Source organism: Rhinoraja longicauda, chromosome 4 (assembly GCF_053455715.1).
Source record: "Rhinoraja longicauda isolate Sanriku21f chromosome 4, sRhiLon1.1, whole genome shotgun sequence".
In the NCBI taxonomy this organism is placed as follows: Eukaryota; Metazoa; Chordata; class Chondrichthyes; order Rajiformes; family Arhynchobatidae; genus Rhinoraja; species Rhinoraja longicauda.
In genome coordinates, this window is record NC_135956.1 from 18237668 (window position 1) to 18258624 (window position 20957).

Sequence of the window (20957 nt, forward strand, 5' to 3'; positions counted from 1 at the left end):
ACTTTAGATGTATAGACAGGTATACCATGGGAAATTATTTTTGCATTGGAGGAAGGTGCCTGAATAGACATTTGGATATATCATAAAGCAAATTCTAAAATAGCACCGGTACTGTCCCTGGATTAGACTGCTGGGGTAAAACATTTTGGATGTTTGATTTTTTTCACTGTAACGTTGTGGATGGTGCTGCTACCAACGATTATTTAAGAGAACGAATAGTAAACTTCATTGCTATAATGAAATAACACTTTTTAGCGAGGGTGTTCTCGCTATTATGTTATACAACTAATTCACACTTAGTATTGACAGGTGCTAGTGGAATCAAGGGATATGGGGAGAAGGCAGGCACAGGTTACTGATTGTGGATGATTAGCCATGGTCACAATGAATGGCTGTGCTGGCTCGAAGGGCCAAATGGCCTCCTCCTGCACCTATTTTCTATGTTTCTATGACTTGGTATAATATATTAAATGCTAATCCATGTTCAAACTCTGACAATACACAAGACAGCAACAGCGATCACATGAACTTGCTCCTAGTCCAAACACTTTATTTTGATCATCTTATACTCAATGAGTGCTGGACCCTTGTGCACTTTAGATTTAAGTAATTTTCCTGAAAAACTTGCCTTGGTTTCAAAAATTACTTCATTGTCTAAACTCTATAGTTGACTTGAGTTAGCTTTACCCTGTTGTTGCTTGCTTGGCATCTTAAATTGAGAAATTAATGATACTCAATGTTCCTCAAGATATGAATAAAAATATTTTTATGTTCTACACTGCAATTTAATGATTCAACCCATGATATTTTGTCTGTGGAGGATAGCTCATCCTATAGGTGACTTGCACATTAACCCTGAACATAGATCCAAAGCTTCCCAGTCTAGAATGGTTACTTTTGTTAAAATGCTTGCCAAAATTAATCATGATATTCTCTTGTATACAAATTCCCCCAAAGTGCTACCAAGGTAGTAGCAGGTAAACGGGAACTCAGGAATTATTTGGCCAGAAAATAAAGAATACACTGAACCTCATTCTAAGATGTAAAAATGTAAAGATGCAGAATTAAGATAGCTAAGGAGACAAAACCAAGTATTTAGGACTGCCAGTTAGAAATAGTAATCCATAAAGCCCCTCAATCCTGGTCAGGCACTAGGATCATGATTTAGCTCATTTTTGCCTGTATTTCAAAATATGCAAATCTCCCAATAGTCCCAAATACTCTCTCAGCCTTGAAAATATCTAATCTCAGCAAAAACAGCCCTTTGGATTCACAATTCTCATGATTAATCTCTCCAAGTGAAAAGATTCCTTCTCAATGAAATTTTGTGCAAAACCCTTTGTCCTACTTCTAGAGTTGCTTACCAATGTTAACCATCTCCAAGCATCGACCCTGCCTTCTCATTAGATTCATGGGCTTCAATGAGCACCTTTCATTCAAAATCCATTGAGAAAGCCCATCCTTCACACTAAATTGTTTCCACCAATCTTGAGGAAGACTGATTGCTTCCACTGCTCAGAGCATTCATGAACTTATTCGACTCTCTTTTAAACTCCTGCAGATACAAGCCTAGCCAATCTGATCCTTCACTGTAACATAACAGCCATTCTAGATATCAGTTTCATCTTTCGTTTCAAAATAGGAGGCAATTTTATCCAAGAATTCCTGTCAGCTCTCAGAGCAATTCCATTCTTCAGTTAATTTCCCCAGAAAACTATTTAGCAATTCTTCTCTGAAATGCTTCCAAACATTTTCACCATTCTCAAAACAGAGACTCATGCCATACATGCCATTCCAGATGTGATCTCAGCAATTCTTGTTTGCTGATGCAAACCTCCCTACACTGGCATTCAAACAACCCTGCAAATACTACCTTTCAAATTCCTGCTGTACTAGCTTTTTAACTAATCAAGAACCAGCACACCCCAATTGCATCTGAGCTTTTTCTTAATTTAGATAATGATCTTTACAATTTTTATTGTGCTATACTTCTCTATTTTCTATGAAATAAAGCTGTACGATAAGGGTAATGACAAAATGGCAAAATAAAAGTTTGATGGGTTGGAAAACACTCTGCAAATCAATTTAATACAAACATAATTTAATATAAAATATAATTACGCAACCAGAACCAAATAAACAAATTAGGTTTTATTACCTGGCCATTCACAACACGTGTGAAAAGTGTGTTCTTATCCTTCAACTTCAATTCTAAATCCATAAACGTCAACTTGTTGGTGCTGACCTGAAATTTGTCATTGGTGAAAAGTACACCTGAAATCCTGTTGAAACATTCCAGTGCCACAAGTCCTCTTTTCTTGGGAGGTGCACAAAATTCAAAGCTAGAAAAGCAAGGATTATCGATTGGTATTCTTGTCAGTATATACTGCAGATTTAAAAACTAAATACTATACTTCATGAACTTGACAGTTTTGATTTGAGGCACAGACTAACAGAAGCAATTGTATAAACCTTTCTTGGGTTTTGAAATTTTAGAGGGGAAAAAAGGTGAGCAGAAAAGCAGAATTCATTGCCACAGATGGCTGTGGGAGCCAAGTCATTGGGTATTTTAATTGGAGATTGACAGATTCTTGATTAGCAAGTGTGTCAAGGATTATGGAGAGATGGTAGGGAATGGGGTTGAGAAGGAAAGATAAGTCAGCCATGATTGAATGGCGGAGTAGACTCGATGGGCTGGATGGCCTAATTCTGCTCCTAAAAAAAGCTACATGGCAGCTGATTTTGCAATAAAAGATATTTATACATATCCCATTTAAAAAAAATGTTAAAATTAAGATAAAAGCATTCACTAAATGTGTTCAGGTGCAGGATTTGAGATAAAGTGCTGATTACATAGACTATATTCAGAAGTCCCCTCTCTTCCCCAATTTTCAATCTGACTTTAAACAACTTCAAATAGTATTGTCAAAGTCAAATATTTTATCAATTCAGTGATAGCTTCACACTTGATTAATAAAATTGAAATCTCAAAGCATGGAAATGTAAATAAAAAATAAAACATAGAAGTGGAAAATGTAACTGTAGATTCCTGGCCCATTTTAAATGAAAATCTACTTTTACATCAAATTCCTACATGTTGCAAGGACTACAATTGAGAATGACATTGAGTAGGAGAATCTAATTCAAATACAAAAGCAATGTGATAGGATAAGGAAATCATTCAGTTACTTAATGGATCTTAGCAGTCTGAAAGGATAATCTCCAACACCTAAAAAAAGTGAAAAAAACCCATAGCTTAGGCCAGACATGCCCAAAGTCCGGCCCTGGGGGGGGCAATCGCGGCCCGAGGTCAGATTTTATACGGCCCGCAGCTTCCGTCTTAAAATTTATTATTTATGGCCCGCCAGCACTGTACTGTCTAACAGAATGAATAAATCATACAGGTTCAAAATGAAATTCCTCTTTTCACATCATGGTGGCAGCACCACTCTGTAACTCTGTCTGGCAGTGTGAACCATGCTGTGACGCCTTGCCGCCAATTTCTGCCATGGCTACTGTAAATAACAAGAGGAAAGTTTGTACTGAGGGCCGCCGCTTCCAGGAAAGATGGAAATTGCAGTATTTTTTCACTGAAAACCGAAACAATTGTGTTTGCCTAATTTGTCAAGAGACTGTTGCCGTATTTAAGGAATTCAATGTAAAGAGGCACTACGAAACAAAACATGCGAATGCATACGAAAGGCTAACAGGATGGCGCGCCTGCTCTGGCTGGTGAACGAAGTGGATTATCCACACTGATCTGTAACAAAGTTAGTGAAGAAGGAGGCAACGCTATTAAACTCCACTGTATAATTCACCAGCAGGTTCTCTGCGCGAAACATTTGAAATTTGATCATGTTATGAAACCGGTGGTAAAGACAATTAACTTCATTCACTCTAAACCCCTAAACCACCGCCAGTTTCAGCAGTTCCTGCTCGACATCCAGGCTGAATACGGAGATGTATTATATCACAACGATGTGAGGTGGCTGAGTCGAGGGTTTGCACTGCAGCGATTTTTCTCTCTCCGAGGGGAAATTGGACAATTTTTGACTCAAAAGGGACAATCGATGCAAGAACTTGCAGATACTATATGGCTGGCAGATTTGGCTTGTTTGGTTGACATAACAAAGCATCTGAATGCGCTGAACGTTAGCCTCCAATGTCAAGACGCAGTGGTGAGCCAGCTATATGCACACATTAAGGCCTTTGGAACCAAGCTGCAACTTTTCCAAAGACAGACAGAATTGCACCGCACATTTTCCAGCTTTGCGTGAGATCATGAATATCTGTGCATAAACAAAGAGGTATGCAACAGCCATTGCATCTCTTACAATGGAGATTAACGAACGCTTTCGGGATTTTGAAGCTATCGAAAAGGACATGTTACTCTTCTCTTCCCCCTTCTCCGTCGACCCTGATGATGCTCCGCAACAGCTGCAGCTGGAGCTCATTGAGTTGCAGTGTGACAATGAGTGGTGCAATCGACACCAGCAGCTTTCTCTTGTGAACTTTTACCGGCAGCTGGATAAAGGCCGGTTTCCAGAAATGCGAACATTTACAAAGAAAATGCTGAGCTTGTTCGGCTCCACATATTTGTGCGAGTAGACATTTTCAATTATGAACTTCAACAAGAACCGCTCCAGGTCAAGACTCTGACTCCCACCTGCGTGATATTTTACGCATCTCAACCACTGCTTTCAAACCAGACCTGGCCTACACACTGAAGTCCAGATCTCAGTATCACCCTTCTCATTAATGTCACCTGTTTCTTGGCCATCTGAAATGAATAAATTCTAGTTTCTGAGTATTTTGAATTTGCGTTAGATCTGATATGTCAGCTTTTTCAAATGGTAATAGCTGTCACTATGAAAAGCAGATTTTTTTTTTATAAATACAGTACTGCACATGGACTTATGGCATTTATTGTATTTATCTTTTGATAAGATTAAGATTTATCTGCAACTTAAATGTTAACAGACAACATCTAATTTCCCATGATAAGTTACCTAATGCATTTCAATTGGGAGTGTTTGCCATACGGTTGTGTTTGAGTCTACACGGTTCTCAATATTGTTGTCCTCTTAAACAAAATATTTAAAAGTGAGGACTGGCTGGTTGCCCTGTTTAGGTACTCCAGACAGCTTGTTCTGTATGTTATTTAATTCTTTAGATATGAAAGAAAGGCAGAATTGTTTTTAGGTTTTTCACACCTGAATGGCTTACATTTGGGCACATGTTCATTTAAAAAATGACTATTGTTGTGTCATTGCAAATAAAATAGTTATATAACTGGATTTGTATGTAACTTTTATGGTTCAAAAAGTCTCGAGAGGGGCCATTGACCCTTGGGTATTTTCACATTATCAAATCTGGCCCTCTTTGAAAAAAGTTTGGACACCACTGGCTTAGGCAGTTATAACAGACAGTGTTATCGCAATTTCAAGTGAATAAGGTAATCATTAAAGCCATGCTGTTTTGGTCAAGTTCAAAGAGTTGAAAATTTAATCATCATAATCAACTAGGTGTCAACAGTAGAATGGGCCAAACCTTTGTGATTCCTAGACTTGGTTCAGCTTACTACTCCTACTGGGCGGCCATAAGCACAACAATAATAACTTGCATTAACAGAGAACTTTAATATCAAAACCATCCCATATCAAGATGGAGTAGACTTCAGTACCCTGGTTTTGAATAGCCTGCTCGGGTTCAATCAAGAACTAATTAGCAACTTATCAAAAGGCTCAATATTTGTGCAATCATAGCCAAATAAGATGATTAACTAAGGGGAGAAAACAAATATACCATTAGCAAAACAAAGTATAATAATGCATATTCTTACTCTTCCACCGTGGTGTATGGTATTAATCTCCCATTCCAAAAGCATTCAAATATTGGCCTTTTTCCTCTGGCACCTTTATCGACAGTATAGCAATCTTCCTCATCGTCTTCAGCCACACCTAGAAAGTCAAAGATATCCAGCTTGAAAAGGTTATAGACTAATTAGCAGCAATTCCTTCACTAGCACTGTTACCAAAGTACATTAAAAATGAAATATCCACACGATATACAAATTAAATTCACACGAACCAAAATACCAAAGTTAGCTTTGATACTAAACTACAAAACAAAAGTGATATAACTTTATGAAGCAGCTAAAAGCTCAAAAATCTCCAACATTACTCAGGGTTTAGAAGCACTGGATTGGTACATAATGTACATTTAGCAATATGTACATCAAAATCAAATTATTAAGGCTTGCAATAATGTGTAGGAGACGTAAAATATAGTAGGATCACCTAAAATACAAATATAACTGTACGGTCAAAATTATTACAGGTTTATTAATACCAAACTAATAATGCTTGAACACTCAAAAATTTCAGACACCACATTTGTCATTGCCTGTACTTTGTTGCAAAAGATAGCAAACACTTAAAAGTTTATGAAAACACTTTCTGCTCCCGCAAGGTATGATTTAGGTTTGTTTGTGAAGTTCAAGGTGTCGTCCCTAAAAACAGGTCAGTACCTTACCTTTCTTATATAGTGCATTTAAACCATAAGTCAGATGGGTTAGGAAAGGTTGGAGATTAAAAAAATCTGATCAAAATATACACCAATAATGTATTCATTCCTACAAAGACTGCAAATGTAGGAAAATGTTCAAACTGATCCACATTAGAATAAAGCCCCCCCCCCCCCCTCCCCCCTCATCCATTATTTGGCCATTGAAAAGACGAAAACTTTCTTACTGAATGGGCAGCTAACATCTTCAGGGTAGGTTTCTTTATCATACAGGAAAGGATGATAACGTATTACTCCTTCTACAACACCTTCACCTTCTACGTGTGCTTTGAACTCAAAGCTGTCAGCGGCAGTGTTGATGAACAGAGTTTGCATGTCATCTTTTATTTCTCTGAGATTGACAATCTTAGGGACTTTTCCCTTCTCAAACATCGAGATCTAATACAAAAAGGGACACAAAAGCTAATTAGAATGGAAAATGCATTGCAATAAAGGCAAAGTTGCACCATTAGATCAAATTGCAAAGCAAAAATCAATGAATAAATTTGCAATTCAGCATAATCTTTGTTCCTTAATATATTTAAATATTGAACATCAATAACAAATAATTTGAAAATTAATATGCCCAAGCAAGCAACACTGCTTTATGACTCAAAAAGCCAGTGAGCATAACTTCCAATTTTGTTCACTGCTGCCAATTCCTGAAGTCAGTAACAAACCACCTCAGCATGGCTACATCCATCTAGTAATATCATACATATTTATGCAATACTTTTATCATGGTAGAATGTTACTTGGGCAATTCAGGGGAACACAAGTTTGACAAAACATACATGGCCAAAATGTTTAGATGGAGCGAGTCCAAAGTGAGCCTCAGCATCACAGAATGATGCCCTTGGGCCCACCTCATCCACGCCGAACAAAAGCCCATTTACACAAATTCCTTTTGTCCGTATTATCCTTCTACTCCAAATGCTGTAAATGTATCTTCCTCTACCACTTCCTCATCAGTTCATCCCATTTAACCAATACCGGATGAGAAAATCTTACCTCTCAGATCTCCAACTCAAATTCTAAAACAATATTTTTAATATATTTAGATGGAAAAATCACAGTCCATCAAGATTATAATTAAATAATCATAGAATAATTTATTATAATTGCTGATATTTCCCATCTAATCAATTGACCAATTCAAAATTGCCTCTAATTTTTCTTTTTCCAATATGTATATAACTTTTGCAACTGATTCAGTCGCCGCAATAATAGATTCACTTTTGGAATCTTCTATATACTAAAACTCTCGTTTGTTTGTTTGTTCCTGAACTACAGTTAAAACGGTACACAATAGTGCAACAATTTTAGGCCCACCTTACTCACCATCATCCCTTTGGTGCTAATGGAAGAAGTTTCATTGAAATCGATTATATTTTTAAAATTATTCACATTTTAGATTTTAGGGAGGGAGGGGGGTGGTGGAGGGAGGGAAGGGGTGGAGGAAGGGGGGTGGGACGGATGGAGGGAGGATAAGGTTGAGGAGGATGAAGTGGGGGGGCGAGAGGAGGAGAGGGTGCTGCACCAATGCAGGAGAGGTTTGGGCCCAACGGGTTCACTTGGTCTAGTTCTCCTTAAAACCAGATTAGATTTTTCACCAAGTGGAATGATACAATCATCTGGCATTATTCAAGCCCTTCATATTCTTGATTCAACAACTTTTTGAATTCTGACCTATTCCACTCAACTTAAATCTACATTTAAAAATCAATAAGCAAAAAGCATCAAAACAAGGGGTCTGAAGGTGGACTTGCAATGTAATAGGTCGATTTGAAAGATCTATTGCTGGTGGACTGAACACCCACTAAAAAACAAAGAATCCTGGCCTACGGTGCAGGGGGAAAAACAGAGACAAGAGATTTTAAAGTTACCATTCTTTTCAATAAAAACAATATTCACAATTTTCTGCCATTCGATAGAATTGTCATTGATCTACCCCCATACCATCTTCTCATCCAATTTCAAAAAACCTAATTCCTTCCACTATACAGAAATTTGTTTGCATGCAATCATTGACCGAGTGTCCACAACAGTGTATCGTAAAAAAAATCAACAATTCATCGGCCAACAGATGAACAAATTCTATTTTAGTACTAAGAGCCCTATTTCTTATTCTGAAACTGGATCTTTCTAGTTCCCTCTGCTAGATGGAAACCACACTGCATCCTGTGTAGGATAGTGTTAATGTGCAGGGATTGCTGGTTGGTGCGGACTTGGTGGGCCGAAGGGCCCGTTTCCGCTCTATCTCTAATCTAAACTAAAGAATAGAACCCTACCTGACTTATGTTTGAATGAGAAAGACAAACCTGCTAAACCATGAACCATCTAGTGAATCTTTGACAAATTCCCTCCAATAGGGATTTTTAAACAGATAGGAAACTGAATGCCCACAGCACTCCGTGTGGTCTCAGCCAGTCTTCATAATAATTCGAGTAAGATATTTACTGTGGCACTAATCGCCCCGAGTAAAAAAGGCACAAAATTTAGACAAAATTATTATTTTTCACTTAATTCTCCCGGGAGGCGGTACAAAAGGATTATAAACTTGCCTCTATGTCAATATTGCTGAAAAAACCCGCTTCTTTAGTTCCCCCAATGTCATTTCCTTTGGGTCCATGAATGTAGTAGTGATATATGTGCCTACGAATAAAGCAAAATTAGTATTTTTCACAAATCAGTTAAGTTTGTCTGTAATACAGCAAATGCAGAATTAAAAATACAATCTGAATTAAATAGGTTTTAAACACCAAGGAGATAACATGCCCTCAGAATCCATACAGGGGTATTCAAGTCCTTCAAGTGTTTAAAGACAAAAGTATCAATTTTGGCTTTGAGGATGAGCACACTCAGGATATGCAATGCAATGCCAGCATTTATTTCGAGAGGGCTTGTGCACAAAAACAGGGATGTAATGCTGAGGCTCTACAAGTCGTTGGTCAGGACGCATTTGGAATTTTGTAAGCAATTTTGGGCACCATATTTGGGGAAGGATGTGCTGGCTCTGGAGCAGGTCCAGAGGAGGTTCACAAGAATAATCCCAGGAATGAGTAGGTTAACATATGATGAGCGTTTGACGGCACAGGGCCTGTAAACACTGGAGTTTAGAACAATGAGGGGGCACCTCATTGAAACGTACAGCAGGCACGTGAGTGAGGTAAAAAAAAAAGAGGAAAAGAGCCGAGCGCTTGCACGAGACGTACAATGGGGGTAAAAAAAATTGGAACGTTTTTGAAAATTTACACACAAAATTAAGTTTCAAGCCTCTTTTAGTGCATTTCATAGTAAAAACAGTCATTACAAAATAATGTGAATATGTCACAGTATACATAACATTTTGAAGTAAATTCACACATTAATTGATAATCAGCCCAGAAAGGTGGTAATTGGCTTTTCTGCTGTGTTTTATATTTTAACCTGATCATTCAGCCATGATCACATTGAATGGCGGTGCTGGCTCGAAGGGCCGAATGGCCTACTCCTGCACCTATTGTCTATTGACCCACACAGTAACTCCAACTTTTCATGTTTGTTTTTTGTAAACCAGAATCTACAGTTTTGTGATTCTCCTTGACCAAATTATTTGTTTGATACCTTTATCAGTCCATCCCTCCCCAGATAATCCATTTGATTTTTCATTGTATGATATAGATCATTTCTTTGACAAATGCTTCATATTAAAAAAAAGTTTTATTCCCATGAAACCAAATCAACATGGTGCTTTATAACTTTCTAATTATCCGTGAATATAAACAAGTGTGGCAGTGGGCCTTGTCATCCAGTATCAAATGCACACATTCCCGTGCAGAATTATGTAATCCCGCACCTCCTTTTAAATTTTTTTACTTTGGAGCACCTCAGAGAACCAAAGTAAAAAAGGAGCGAGAGAGAAAACAGGGAATTATAGACCAGTTAGCCTGACATCAGTGGTGGGGAAGATGCTGGAGTCAATTATTAAAGAGGTAATAACGGCACATTTGGATAGCAGTAAAAGGATTGGTCCAAGTCAGCATGGATTTATGAAGGGGAAATCCTGCTTGACTAATCTTCTGCAATTTTTTGAGGATATGACAAGTAAAATGGATGAAGGAGAGCCAGTGGATGTAGTGTATCTAGACTTTCAGAAAGCCTTTGATAAGGTCCCACATGAGAGGTTGGTAGGCAACATTAGAGCACATGGTATTGGGGGTGGGCTATTGACAATGGATAGAGAATTGGTTAGCAGACAGGAAGCAAAGAGTAAGAATAAACGGGTCCTTTCCAGAATGGCCGGCAGTGGCAAGTGGAGTGCCGCAAAGCTCGGTGCTGGGGACCCAACATTTTTACAATATATATTAGTGATTTAGATGATGGAATTAGAAGTAACACTTGCAAGTTTGCAGATGACACAAAGCTGGGTGGCAGTGTGAACTGCGAAGAGGATGTTGTGAGGTTGCAGGGTGACTTGGACAGTTTGAGTGAGTGGGCAGATGCATGGCAGATGTAGTATAATGTAGATAAATGTGAGGTTATCCACTTTGGCTGCAAAAACAAGGTAGCAGATTATCTCAATGGTGTCAGATGAGGTAAAGGAGAAGTGCAACGAGACCTGGGTGTCCTTGTACACCAGTCACTGAGCGTGCAGGTACAGCAGGCAGTGAAGAAAGCTAATGCCATGTTGGGCTTCATAACGAGAGGATTTGAGTATAGGAGCAAAGAAGTCCTTCTGCATCTGCATTGCCCTGGTGAGACCATCTGGAGTATTGTGTGCAGTTTTGGTCTACTAATTTGAGGAAGAACATCCTTACTATTAAGGCAGTGCAGCGTAGGTTCACAAGGTTAATCCCTGGGATGGCGGGATTGCCATATCAGGAAAGATTGAAAAGACTGGGCTTGTATTCACTGCAGTTTAGAAGGATGAGAAGGGATCTTATAGAGACATATAAAATTATAAAAGAACTGGACAAACTAAATGCAGGAAAAATGTTCCCAATGTTGGGGGAGTCCAGAACCAGGGGCCACAGTCTAAGAATAAAGGGGATGCCATTTAAAACTGTGAGAAGAAACTTTTTCATCCAGAGGTGTGAATTTGTGGAATTCTCCGCCTCAGAACGCAGGGGAGGCCAAGTCACTGGATGAATTAAAATGAGTCAGATAGAGCTCTAAGGCGCTAGTGTAATCAAGGGATATGGGGAGAATGCAGGCACAGGTTACTGATTGTGGATGATCAGCCATGATCACAATGAATGGCGATGCTGACTCGAAGCACCAAATGGCCTCCTCCTGCCCCTATTTTCTATGTTTCTATTAACCCCGTCTTAATTAATTTAGTTATATAATCTTGCACTTAAATTTAATATTTACTCATTACAGTTCCACCAGTGATTTTCTGTTACTCTTGGTTCCAGAGATTTGCTGGTTTATCCAGCCGGCCAAGGAAGTCGGCTATGGAGATTGATGTGATGGCTCCAGCTGGGCTGGAGTTCCAGAGCCCCGGCCGCAGGTTGCAAATTCAACCCATCAATCGGCCGTGGAAGTCCTGATGAGGTCGAGGTTCGCTGCCTTGCCCAGCCTAGGTGCCACATTTTCGGGGAGACTTACGGGGATTTCTCGCAGAATCCTTAGCACCCTCTAGCGGAACCCTAGTGTTCATTACAAGTCTATACGTCGTTTATTTCTTTTTTTTTCTGATCCGATTTCTCCGTTGGTAAACGCGATTTTGGCAAATTGAAAAACGCAGAAATCATGCAAAAAGTGCGGAAAATTGATTAGAAAAATGCGGAAATCAGCAGAAAATTCACATGCCTGGTACAGAATAGTGAAAGGCTTGGATAGAGTGGGTGTGGAGAGGATGATTCCACTAGTGGGAGAGTCTAGGATTAGAGGTCAGAGGCCTCAGATTTAAAGTACGGTCTTTCAGGAAGGAGATGAGGAATTTCTTTAGTCAGAGTGGTGAATCTGTGGAATTATTTGCCACAGAAGGCTGTGGAGGCCAATTCAGTGGATATATTTAAGGCAGAGATAGATTCTTGATTAGTACAGGTATCAGAGGTTATGGGGAGAGGATATGGGGAGAGGATATGGGGAGAAGGCAGGCACGGGTTACTGATTGTGAATGATCAGCCATGATCACAATGAATGGTGGTGCTGGCTCGAGGGGCCAGATGGCCTCCTCCTGCACCTATTTTCTATGTTTGTATGTTATGGGGAGAAGGCAGGAGAGTGTGGTTAGGAGAGAGATGGATCTGCCATGATTGAATGGTGGAGTAGACTTGATGGGCCAAATGGCCTAATTCCGATCCTATCATTTTTGATCACTTATGAACTTACGAGATAGATAGGCAAACTCTGTTTTTGTTCCAAACCATTTTCTACAAGTCATAGAGTGATACAGTGTGGAAACAGGCCCTTCGGCCCAACTCGCCCACACCGGCCAACAACGTCCCAGCCTCAACTACGCCTGGCAGCTTGTTCCATACACCCACCACCCTTTGTGTGAAAAAGTTACTCCTCGGATTCCTATTAAATCTTTTCCCCTTCACCTTGAACCAATGCCCTCTGGTCTTCAATTCCCCAACTCTTGGCAAAAGACTCTGTGCACCTACCCGATCTATTCCTCTCATGATCTTTTACACGTCTATAAGATCACCCCTTATTCTGCGCTCCATGGAATAGAAACCAGCCTACTCAACCTCTCCCTATAGCTCACACCCTCTAGTCCTGGCAACATCCTCGTAAATCTTTTCTGAACCCTTTCAAGCTTGACAATATCTTTCCTAGAACATGGTGCTCAGAATTGAACACAATACTCTAAATGCAATCTCACCAACATCTTATACAACTGCAACATGACCTCCCAACTTCTCTACTCAATACTCTGACTGATGAAGGCCAAAGTGCCAAAAGCCTTTTTGACCATCGTTTCCACCTGCGATTCGACCTTCAAGGAACCATGCACCTGTACTCCTCAGTCCCTCTGCTCTACAACACTACCCAGAGGCCTACCATTTATTGTGTAGGTCCTGCCCTTGTTCGACGTCCCAAAATGCAACACCTCACACTTCTCTGTATTAAATTCCATCAACCATCCCTCTGCCCACCTGGCCAATCGATCCAGATCCTGCTATAATCTTTCACAACCATCTTCACTATATGCAAAACCACTAACTTTTGTATCATCAGCAAACTTGCTAATCTTGCCCTGTTTGTTCTCATCCAAATCATTGGTGTAGATGACAAACAGTAACGGCCTCAGCATCGAACCCTGAGGCACGCCTCTAGTCACAGGCCTCCAGTCTGAGAAGCAACCTTTCACCATTACTCTCTGCTTCCTTCCATGAAGCCAATTTGCTATCCATTCAGCTATCTCTCCTTGGATCCCATACGATCTAACCTTCCAGAGCAGCCTACCATGCGGCACCTTGTTGGATGCCTTACTGAAGTCCATGTACGCAACATCTACAGCTCTGCCTTCATCAACCTTTTTAGTCACGTCTTCAAAAAAATCAATCAGATTTGTGAGACACGACCTTCCACGTACTAAACCATGCTGACTGTCCCGAATCAGCCATTGCCCATCCAAATGCCTGTATACCTATCCCTCAGAATATTCTCCAGTAACCTACCAACTATAGATGTTCAGCTTACCGGCCTATAGTTCCAAGCATTTTCCCTGCTGCCCTTCTTGAAAAGAGGGACATTTGCCACCCTCCTGTCTTCCGGCACCTCTCCCGTATTTAAGGACGACTCGTAAATTTTAAACAGGCCTCCTGCAATTTTCTCTCTAGTTTCCCACAATGTCTTCGGATATATCAGATCAATCCCTGGAGATATGTCAACCTTCAAACACGACAGTACCTTCAGTACTTCTTCGACAGTAACCCTGACTGCTCTCGACACTTCCAGTGACTGCTCCAATTACCTCCATCCTACTGTCTTTCTCCTTGATAAATACCAAGGAGAAATACTCATTTTTGGACCTTGCCCATCTCCTGTGGCTCCACACAGAGGTGACCGCTTTGATTCCTGAAAGGTCCGACTCTCTCTCTCTCTCTAGTTACCCTTTTCCCCCCCTATGTATTTATAAAATCTTTTGGCTATCTCCTGGCCCCGTTTTGTCCTTCTGATTTCCTTTTTTAGTTTACTCCTTAGCTCCCGAAACTCCTCCAGGGATGCTCTTGATTCCAGCTGCCTATACCTGTCCCATGCATCCTTCTTGCCTTTGATTAACCTCTCAATTTCCTTCGTCTGTCAAGCTTCGTCACGTCTGCTTGCTTTGCCCTTCACTCTAATGGGGACGTCCACATCCTGAGCTTTCTTCAGTACGCTTTTAAAAACACCCCACTTGGCCGATAACTTGCTCCAGTCAACTTAAGCGAGACCTCTCATACCCTCAAAGTTGGCCTTACTCCAGTTGAGCATTTTAACACATGGACCCTCTCCGCCACCATCCATAACTATCTTAAACCGAATTGAACTGTGGTCACTTGTCCCAAAAGGCTCCTCCACAAACACTTCATTAACTTGCCCTTCCCAATTTCCCAATACTAGATCCAGCGTTACTCTCTCACGTGTGGGGAGGTCTCCACATCCTGCTAAAGAAAACTCTACTGAACACTTGAGGAATTGCACCCCATCTGAAGCCTTTACACTATGATTTTCCCAGTCTATATTGGGAACGTTAAAATCACCTGCTACAACCGTATTTGACCTGCAGCCATCTGCAATCTCTCAACACATTTGTTCTTCTTATTCCCGTTGACTGTTGGGGGTCTGTAGTACATCCCCAAAGTGATCAACCCTTTCTCGTTCCTCAGCTCCACCCACATAGCTTCACTGGACGAACCATCCGTAATGTCACCTCTGATCACTGCCGTGACATCTTCCTTAACCAACAAAGCAAACCCCCTCCCCCTCCTCTTTTTCCCTCACCCCTGTCTCTCCTGAAGCTCCTGTACCCCAGAACATTGAGCTGCCAGTCCTGCCCCTCCCTTAACCAGGTTTCAGTCATGGCTACAACGTTCCAGACGCTCATACCTATCCATGCCCTAAGCTCACCTGCCTTACCTGTCAGGCCCCTTGCATTAAAATCCATGCAGTTTAAACCAACCCTCCCTCGCTCCCCGCCTTTCACCTGCCTATTCTGTCCACTAACCTTTCCCACACCATCCTCCATACCAACTTCTTGCCTCTCACGTGCCTCTATCCTGCACGAGATCCCACCCCCCTGCCAATGTAGTTTAAACCCTCCGGTGTCAGAGGAACAAATATCTGGTTAGGAAGGTTAAAAAATTGCAAAACTTTGCAATAATCCAAGTATTGCATTGGGGCAAAAGACAACTTGAACTTACAACATTGTAATTCATCATTCGTTAGAAAAATGTGGTATGGAAACTGTCAAATCGTGTTATTTCTACTTGATGCTTCCCTTTAGAAAGCAAATTACAAATCAGCTAGAAATAGTTCAAATTACTTACAATGGACAGAAATAGGTTCTTATACACCAACAGGATAATATGCATTTACATCCATATTTGAATGCCTCAGGACAGTTTGTGCTACTTACGCCAATTGTCTTGTCCAAAGATGAAAGTAGCTCTTCAAGTATTGTACATGGGTTTGCTGAACTCCTGTGATTACTACTGCAGTAAAACTTTCCTTTTCGTTTTCTTCTATAATGAGACTATGAAGGAATCGTTCATCTTCAGTAGTGACATGCATTGAATCAGTTGGCTATTGATAAGGAAACATTTAACACAGCATAACAATTTTGTGTTACTGATTTACAAAATATTATGCACCAAGATTTCAAAATGCATTCACCGTCGTTCTCAACTGGCAAATGCACACTGTCTGAACAAACATACATGTACAAAAATAGTCAATTAACCCATTTAAATTTAAACTGGATTGTGACTTTAGTGATACACCGTAGAAACAGGTCCTTTGGCCCACCGAGTCTACGATCATTTCGTACACTAGAATCATTTTTTACTGACACCAATCAACCTTCAAACTTGTACGTTTTTGGAGTATGGAGGTAATCGGAGCACCCGGAGAAAACCCACAGCGAGGACGTACAAACTCGGTACAGACAGGAGCCTTGGTCAGGATAGAACCCGGGTCTCTGGCACTGTAAGGCAGCAACACTATCGTGCCATTGCGCCGCCATCAAACTGAGATTAAACTGTCTCAGATTCCTCCTCCCTATTAGTAAATTGCATGTAATAAGCTTTAATTTCAATTCAAATTCCACTTTGCTGCCAGGTACATTCAATTATCAATGGGAAAAATACAAAACATTCATTTTAACAAATTGTATTGTATTATTCAAAATCAATTGGGAATAAAGTCACAAGACGAGTCAGATTTCCCCCCTCAGTCATTGACCTTTTTTAAAAACAGATTGGTGCTTCAGAAGAACTCAGCAACATCTACCTTTCTGTTCCTGATGAACCCACTGTATATTGCTTCCTTATTTTTTTCTTTCTTTTCAAAATCGTCTTTTGAAAGTATTAACTCATGTACATCTTGTGAATCTGTTGGTTTGGTTATCATCTGGAGAAATAAGAAAATCGTATTTTTCAACTGCATAGTTTTTCATCAAAACATTGTCTTAAATTAAATACAATTGCAGCAAATAGTGAAAATTATAAGGAGTGTAATTTTGAATTAACTCAAATATCCCTTAACACCTAGCATTTTGTAAACGACACTGTTGCATTATTATAAAAATGAGGATGCAATTTATGCAAACTAAGAGGCATACTAATGTTTAATTCTAAATTGTTCAGAATATTTACGTGTTTTTCTCGGTAACGGTAGCTATGGGTTCCCACAAACATTTTTAATCCAAAACAAAAATGATAATTACAGAGAAATTTACCAAAATCTCCCAATGCATCATTTTAAACAGATTGGAATGGCATTTTGATTTCCACTGGCAAGACCGAGAACAAATAAAAGCAATCTTTCAATATTGAATGCTTGCTAATATCTTTAAATTTATTAACTTACTCTGGTTGACTGGCCAATGAAGAAAACTGCTTGTTTTCCACCAACACCAAAATAGGAAATGTCACTATTGAGACTACGAGGTACCATGGGTGGTCGAATATACCCCGAATGGTCACTGAGAAAAGAATAATACTTTCATTTTGGAGAGAAATAATGAGTACATATGGAATTATTCCACATGAAAGCATAATATTTTGTTTTCAAGCTGAATAAAATGTTCTATATACATAAATAATTTATTATTAACAGATTGTTTATTTTAACGGTGGGATACTCTATTTGGTGTGAAAGACCAGAAAGGTGATATCATTAGTTCTGCCATAAATTAGTAGAAAGGTTGCTCTGTGAACCTGGGTTGCAAGAGACTTTATCGTCTTAAACACTAAATTTATCGTCTTAAACACTAATTAAACACTTAAACACTTAAACTACTCCAAAGAACAGAGAATCGGTGCTCAACTATGTAAAGGATTCATGATATCCAAACCAAAAATTATTGATAGCAGATCTAAAACATATAATCACCTTACCCTGATGATATTACAATATCAAAACCTCAATCTAATTTGCTGCAGGCTGCTCAAAACAAGCCAAAGCATTATTTTCGAAGAATTACAATTTTAAATTACTCTTTCTTGTTCAATCCTTGCTACAAACTAAATTCTTATGTTTTACCCTCATATTTCTCTGAAATTATACATTCAAGTTGAGGCAGTATCTCTGCAGCACAGTTCTAGTGGCCAGTCCTCATGAGGAAGCCAAGATACGATTACAAACAGGCAACTCCAGAAAGGGGTTACATTGTCTGCAACCCGATCCTGTCAAACATCCATTCATGTAAACTACTTTAAATTAGGTGTTGGAGCAAATATCAATGGTTAATCAATGGAGGATTTCCAATATCTGTAGATTTTTTTTGCTTTGCAACATTCCCCTGAACAGTTTTTCATGCAGGAAACTGATTTCAAAACAATGATTGGCAAGACTATGGCAATCCTTTTATTTACTTCAAGGGCAGATAGAGAAAAAAACATATTTAGCCACTTAATGCTGAAAAGCTATTCAGATTTAAATAGCATTAAGCAATATAAACCAGTAACTTCATTCAAAGAAATGAATTACATTTATATATCTGGGAAACAAACCTTTCAATATCGTCCTCGGTTCTGGTAAACTTGGAAAGCCGATACACAGCCCAGTTGTTAAGTTGTTTAGACGTCATTCCCCTCCCATTATCAATTACAGCCACAGCTGGCTTACCTTGAGATTCATCAAACAACTTAAAAAAAAGAAACAGAGTTCACCACAGTAAATAACAGTTAACAGAACAGAATCTGCAAGGTAAACACAATTGTGGGAAATAATTGTCCAAAGGCGCAGAAATTCAACATCTAAATACTAAAACTCTCATTTGTTTGTTTGTTCCTGAACTACAGCGAAAATGGTACACGACAGTGTGACAATTTTAGGCCCATCTTACTCACCGTCATCCCTTTGGTCCAAATGGAAGAAGTTTAATTGAAATCTGTGTTATATTTTTTGTTATTCACATTTTAAAGTTTAAATCTATCTCCTGGAGAGGGAGGACGAAGGGAGGGGGGATAAGGGGGATTGAGGGGGTGGGGTGTGAGGGGGTGGGGAGCGAGGGGGATGGGGAGCGAGGGGAAGGTGGAGGGAGGGGAAGGTGGGGAGGAGGGGAAGGTGGGGAGGAGGGGAAGGTGGGGAGGAGGGGAAGGTGGGGAGGAGGGGAAGGTGGAGGGAGGGGAAGGTGGAGGGAGGGGAAGGTGGAGGGAGGGGAAGGTGGAGGGAGGGGAAGGTGGAGGGAGGGGAAGGTGGAGCGAGGAGAAGGTGGAGCGAGGAGAAGGTGGAGCGAGGAGAAGGTGGAGCGAGGGGAGGAGGCAGGAGGGAGAGGGGAGGAGGCAGGAGGGAGAGGGGAGGAGGCAGGAGGGGTGGGAGAGGAGTGGTGGAGGGGGAAGAGAGGGTGCTGCACCAATGCAGGAGAGGTTTGGGCTCAATAGGTCCACCTGGTATAGTCAAATATAAAAATCAAGCAGCACAGGAGGTAAATCAGTTTTTAAGTTTGAACCAGTTCCTTTTTTAAACAATAACAACAAGATCCATGCATCAGCTCTTCCCCTACACATATGCAATTTTTTTCTCATCACCAATTCTTATAACACAGAAGAATCAGAGTCAGGGGCAGGTCAGTCTTTCAAATCTCCTCAGCCATTTGATGAGGTCATGGCTGATCCAATCTAGGTCACACTACTTTCTTGCACAATCCCCATTTCTTGACTCCCTTATTTAAATGTGTCAAACTCTGCCTTCTATATATTAAATGACTCTGCCACAAATCACTGGGGAGACACCAAAAATACACAACCATCTAGAAAATAAAAACACAAAGTACTTGATAAATAGGTCAGACAGCATCAGTGGAACCAATGACATTTCATTGAACAGCACAGGAACAGACCTTTCAGCCTATAGTTCATGTGATAGGAGCAGAATTAGGCCATTCAGCCCATCAAGTATATTCTACCATTCGATCATGGCTGATCAATCTCTCCTTCCTAACCCCATTCTCTTGCCCTCTCTCCATAACCCCTGTACTAATCAAAAATCTATCTATCTCTGCCGTAAAAATATCAATTGACAGCCTCCACAGCCTTCTGTGGCAAAGGATTCCACAGAGTCACCACACTCTGACTAAAGAAATTCCTCCTCATCTCCTTCCTGAAGGAACATCCTTTAATTCTGAGACTATGATCTCTAGTCCTAAACTCTTCCACTAGTGGAAGCATCCTCTCCACATCCACTCTATCCAAGCCTTTTACTATTCAGTATGATTTAACGAGGTTCCCATAATATCCATGCTACATATGATGCCAAGATAAAACGCCTGCATGCACAAGAGACGCTGGTGAGGGTTCACAGGTACCCTTTGCATCCTGTGCACAAATGCGACAAGGGCGTAGAAATTTAGACTAAGAGATGGAATCCTAGCAAGAGGCAGGATGGGAGGAGGTGCAGCCAAGATAACTATGGGAGTCAGTGGGGTTGATGTCAGTACATAGTCTATGCCCTGTAATGGAGACAGATCGAGAAAGGAGAGGTGCCAGAAATAGTCCAAGTAAATTTGGAGGACAGGATGGAAGTTAGTAGTAAAGCACAGACACAGGGGGCAGCCTGATCTGCCAAGTTCTTTCAGCACTTTGCAGATGCTGGAATCTTGAGCAAAAATTTTCCTGTTTCACCATCAGGAAAATAAATTCCATCTCAATTTGAAATTGGTGATCTCTTATTACAAACTAGTTTTCTTTACAAGGCCATACAGAATATCTTGGCAGCACTTAACCCCAAATTCTACATTTTAGCAAATCACC

General features: G+C 40.2%; 1 protein-coding gene across 1 annotated transcript in view; it reads right to left on the bottom strand.

Moving 5' to 3' along the window:
- The window catches only part of smchd1 (structural maintenance of chromosomes flexible hinge domain containing 1), a 109863-nt gene that overhangs the window by 80222 nt on the left and 8684 nt on the right, over positions 1-20957 (bottom strand). The window contains exons 5-12 of the mRNA XM_078397283.1: positions 18717-18850; positions 17572-17686; positions 16993-17112; positions 16121-16287; positions 9129-9219; positions 6753-6963; positions 5843-5960; positions 2159-2342 (exon numbers count right to left, since the gene is read on the bottom strand). Coding sequence (XP_078253409.1) covers positions 2159-2342; positions 5843-5960; positions 6753-6963; positions 9129-9219; positions 16121-16287; positions 16993-17112; positions 17572-17686; positions 18717-18850 — 1140 coding nt within the window. The remainder of the gene's footprint in view (positions 1-2158; positions 2343-5842; positions 5961-6752; positions 6964-9128; positions 9220-16120; positions 16288-16992; positions 17113-17571; positions 17687-18716; positions 18851-20957) is intronic.